The sequence below is a fragment of the Coniophora puteana genome (genome assembly GCF_000271625.1).
Source record: "Coniophora puteana RWD-64-598 SS2 unplaced genomic scaffold CONPUscaffold_63, whole genome shotgun sequence".
In the NCBI taxonomy this organism is placed as follows: Eukaryota; Fungi; Basidiomycota; class Agaricomycetes; order Boletales; family Coniophoraceae; genus Coniophora; species Coniophora puteana.
In genome coordinates, this window is record NW_006913115.1 from 1 (window position 1) to 4,287 (window position 4,287).

The window sequence follows — 4,287 nt, forward strand, 5'->3', positions numbered from 1 at the left end:
TAGTGTTTTAAGGTCAGGTCAGGTCCGGTTATTTATTATTGTTTCACTATAACCAATAACTGTAACCGGTCATATCATCCTGAGAAATTGGTGACTGATGACTGGACCTACTTTGACCGGTTAAAACCAGTTATTACAGCAGTCAAAAACCGGTCATGACTGGTTATGCACTGACCGGTTATCGACTGGCTATTGACTGGTCAAAACCGGTTTTACCCTCTGTAATGATATCTAAGACCATAAAATTGGAATCTATGTGCTGCTGGCTGGTGTCTACATTGAAGAGCAACCATTACATAGTAGTAGTCGATTTAATATAACACATCCTCGCTCCTCATTTCCTCATCCAAGCGGCATAAATCTTCGAACTCATCTAGGGAGTATACTACCTGCTCCTCCTGACCAAGGTTCCATAAAGCGAAGTCAATGACCTCTGGCTTCCAGGCATGCTTCAACATCTGGAGCTGCTCAAATCTTACTAAACTGAGACGCGCTCGCTTGTCTGTTGCAATTTCTTTCGCAGCTGAGAACAGCCGTTCACAAGGTACAGAAGATGCCTGTATTGGGAGAATGTCAAGTGCAATTCGGGACAGCGTGGGGTACTCGTGAGCATGTGTCTAGAGCAACTGATTAAAATGACATATAAAACAGCATAGAATTAAAAACGCACCGACCACCATTCTACAAGGTCTGCATCCTTGGATACATCCTTGAAGAATGTCTTAAGATAGCGACGAAGTTCAGACTGCCAGCCTTCCTCAAAATCATCGGGGTTGCTTTTCTCCAGTAATTCACGGCGGTAGCAATCAAAATCGCTTTCAGGCTCATCCTGAATATGAGGTTCAGCCGGAGTAATTGATGCTGAGCGTGAGCGATTATTGGAGGAAGTAGATAGACGTCTATTCCAGTATAATTCCATCTGCAGTATATTTAGTGAGGCAGAGTCTCGAGGAAAAATAGACATGTGCTTACCATTTCCTCGCTCATCCTTGTAGCCTCATCATACCAGTTCTTGGCATGCCGATCACCAGCTGCCTTCGCCTTTTTCTGTTCCTCAGCACCTCCCCACTTCATCTTGATGTAATCGAGCTTAAAATAAGGGTGTAGAACTGTATGCACAGGTTATTACAGGGAAAGGATAAATTCATTGAATAAGCGTACTCAAAGACATGGGGTATGCCTTCTTTTTATCAAGAGGTGGCCGGTATTTCTTGATTTTGGTAATACCAGCTTCGATTCCAGGTTTATAGTCGGCATACTTGGGATTGCTCGCTTTTTTGGTCCAAGTTGTGATAAGATCTTCAACAGCAGGAATAACTCGCCACAGAGTTGGTGCTTTATCAGAGGAGAAGTATTGCTGAATTCGATTAGCATCCTGACATGGTGTATAAGCACAGTGTAGATAGAATAATTGATGAACCCACTCGAAGAATATCAATTATGACAGGTAGTCTTGCCCAATCACTTTCATCAAGGCGAAATGCTGTCCATGGGATATGCCTGAGGATGCGCCCATCCTTTCGAAGTGTTGTTATAGGACCAAACTTTGCATCCGCTGTAAGTACAAACATATTGATAGCCTGAAGAGATAAACAACTGATCAGAGAGATATAAGCCAGTATTAAATATGATTTACCTGTCGAAGTGTGTATGCACGCTCACACATACCAGATGCTGTCCCCCAACGAGTGTTTCCATGTAGCAAGATCACCAGATCATCATGAGCATCAATTCCACTTTGCTTCTGGAGCATCTTGAAGTGTGAGATACGCTGACCACTAGCTTGCATCTGAGTAGAACACATGATTAGCACTGTGAATTCAACAGCTGCGCTTCACCCACCTTAACTGCCAGAGTGCGAATAATAGCAACTATATCAGCAGCTGTGCCACCCATAATCTTGTTGTTTAGGTCCTCTGGATCATATTCCCAAATTGCTGCTGTCGTCTCAATAGCAGCAGTCTTAGTGACCCAGGACATAAAGTCACAAACACCCAGATTGATGGCATGTGCAATGCAGCTAATAAAACATGTCAGAAGGTGATGATTATAACAGATAAAGATGTACGGGTATCGTGACTCATCCGAGTCCCAAGTATCAAGAGTCTTGGTGTTAATATACCGCTCAATGGCTGTAGCAGTGGTGTTGTTATTACCAGCATTGTCTGCAGTCAAGCCACCAAGCTGAAAATGACAGTAAAAATGCGAAACATGTTATGATTTGAAAGCAGTAAGCGCACCTTTGATCCACCCTCATTAACAATTCCTACTCGTTCACATAAACCCACAAAATACCTCCCCAAGTTGCTGCCATCATGGACACCTGAAATCGGCCGAAACCCAAGGACTTCTGAACGAAATATCCACTTGCCACTAGGCACAACATCAATCCAATGTCCTGTAAGTCCCATGATATTCATCTTTGTTGCATCAACTGTCCAAGTGTCTGTTGTTGTCGAAACCATCCCAGGTGCATTGGTAATATCTGTGTTGAGCGCAGTGATTAGCTTGCCATGCTCATTGTGAAGGTACACAGAGATGTTGTGTGCACTGGGGAGGTCCTGAGGAATTGTTTTGGGGCGCATGGACACAAGAGTATTGCGGAATGTAGGCTCATCAGCAAGGGATATGGGCTGAGGATATGTTAGAATTGCGACTTTAATTATATGAGTAATTGTGCTTGCCTGGTCATGGCATGCAATGTGGCGAGCCACAGCACTCAGAACATCTTCACGAGTGAATTCTCGAGGCCCTATGGCCGGTGTAAACCCAAGCTTGGACTGCTTTTTCCCTGCCTTGGCCTCTGCTTCAGCTGTTTGTTGCTTCTTCAGCAGCTCGCGTGGGATGGCACGGTCAGACAAAGGGATTTTGTTCTCCTCACAGCGAGATTTGTACAAGGCATAATGCTGACGACAGTGGACACGTATAGACGAGTTTCCACCAGTGTGAAAGCACTTTCGAAGGCCATTTGCTGAAACAAACTTCTCATTGGCTCTGCGAAGAAAGTGTGAGGTAATTACATATCTGATGAGTTTAACCCAATGAAAACTACATACTTGCATTCCTTGCACCAGCGTCCACGCAAATCCATCCGAGTTCCATCCATCTGAAAGGTGGCATTGACAAGATCTGTGAAAATAGTAAGAATATCCTTGGTAGTGTCACTTTTCACCCCAAGTGCTTCGGGAATTGGGGCTTGATGGCGCTCTTCTAGACCAGAGCAATCAGAATCCTAATCCACAATTAGTTTCGAAGCAAAAACATCGCAGCTTTAGAAAGAAACTGACCGATTTTTCCTCATCCTCTGAGCTGGATTCCTGGCTCGAATTTAAAGAGGTAGAGTTGACAGGGCTAGCAGTGCGCTGCCTGCCACTGTTCTTCTTATGTTTAGATGTGCGTCTCTTCTTCTTGGGAGGCTGTTGTTGTGTTTTATCAGTACTAGCACCAGGGCGCTTTGGTGCTTTCTTGACACAGTGACCTTTTCCGAGTGCTTCTTCAGTAGAGGGCATGATAGGTGTGAGAGGTGTGAGGTCGAAGCGAAAACTGGAGACACTTAGTTAGGACTCTCTAGCATTTTATATGATTTTTCTAGGTGGCTTAATTCGGTCATAGCGAATGTATTCACTCAATGGAACAAGGCATACCACTTAGAGGTCAAATGTCAAAGCCAGGTTGACCAACTTAGATGTAACCAAACAACGGCCGGTCTGTGCTCAATAAACAAAGCATACTTGTATGAGATACAAGAAGCTGTCTCATTGGAGATAACCTAGACAAAGGCTACATAGCATTGTTGTATTTCCGTATGTTAAAACAACAGAATAAAGGTACATCACTCAGGGTCAAAGTGGTTGCTCAGGTCCATACATTCTGAGTACAACACGGAGTTGCCATCACGATTTTCCACTTATATTTCAGCTACATGTGCAGAGAATAATACAACGTCCTCATTGTACCTCATAAGCATGACCTCCGAGCATTTGTTTCATTTTGTAAGCTTGTCTGCCGTGCGTACAGACTTGTCAATGCTTGTGACTAGAGCATGCAACATGCCACGGAGTTAGCCGGGGTATGCTACCTTTATAATTACAGCTATGAAGATAGCCGGTTGTGACCGGTCATGACTGGTTATTACCAGTCACTACGTATTTACTAAAAGTGCAAGACCCATAACCGGACCTCGTTCAAGCGTACTCTAACCGTTGACCGCAGTCACAGCATGACTGGTCAAGGTTCGGTCTTGTTTCGGTTAACGTCCGGTCAGCCTGACCTGACCTTCAACCTCTA

The 4,287-nt window shown here is 44.2% G+C and overlaps 2 protein-coding genes across 2 annotated transcripts; both read right to left on the minus strand.

Moving 5' to 3' along the window:
• Nucleotides 1-419: 419 nt before the first annotated feature.
• Nucleotides 420-602, minus strand: CONPUDRAFT_27963 (uncharacterized protein; the record flags this gene model as incomplete). Its single annotated transcript, XM_007777788.1, has 1 exon — nucleotides 420-602. A coding segment is annotated over one exon (183 nt), but the record flags the coding sequence as incomplete, so codon positions are not given.
• Nucleotides 603-2,795: 2,193 nt separating this feature from the next.
• CONPUDRAFT_38798 (uncharacterized protein) lies at nucleotides 2,796-2,987 on the minus strand (the record flags this gene model as incomplete). Its single annotated transcript, XM_007777789.1, has 1 exon — nucleotides 2,796-2,987. A coding segment is annotated over one exon (192 nt), but the record flags the coding sequence as incomplete, so codon positions are not given.
• Nucleotides 2,988-4,287: the final 1,300 nt, after the last annotated feature.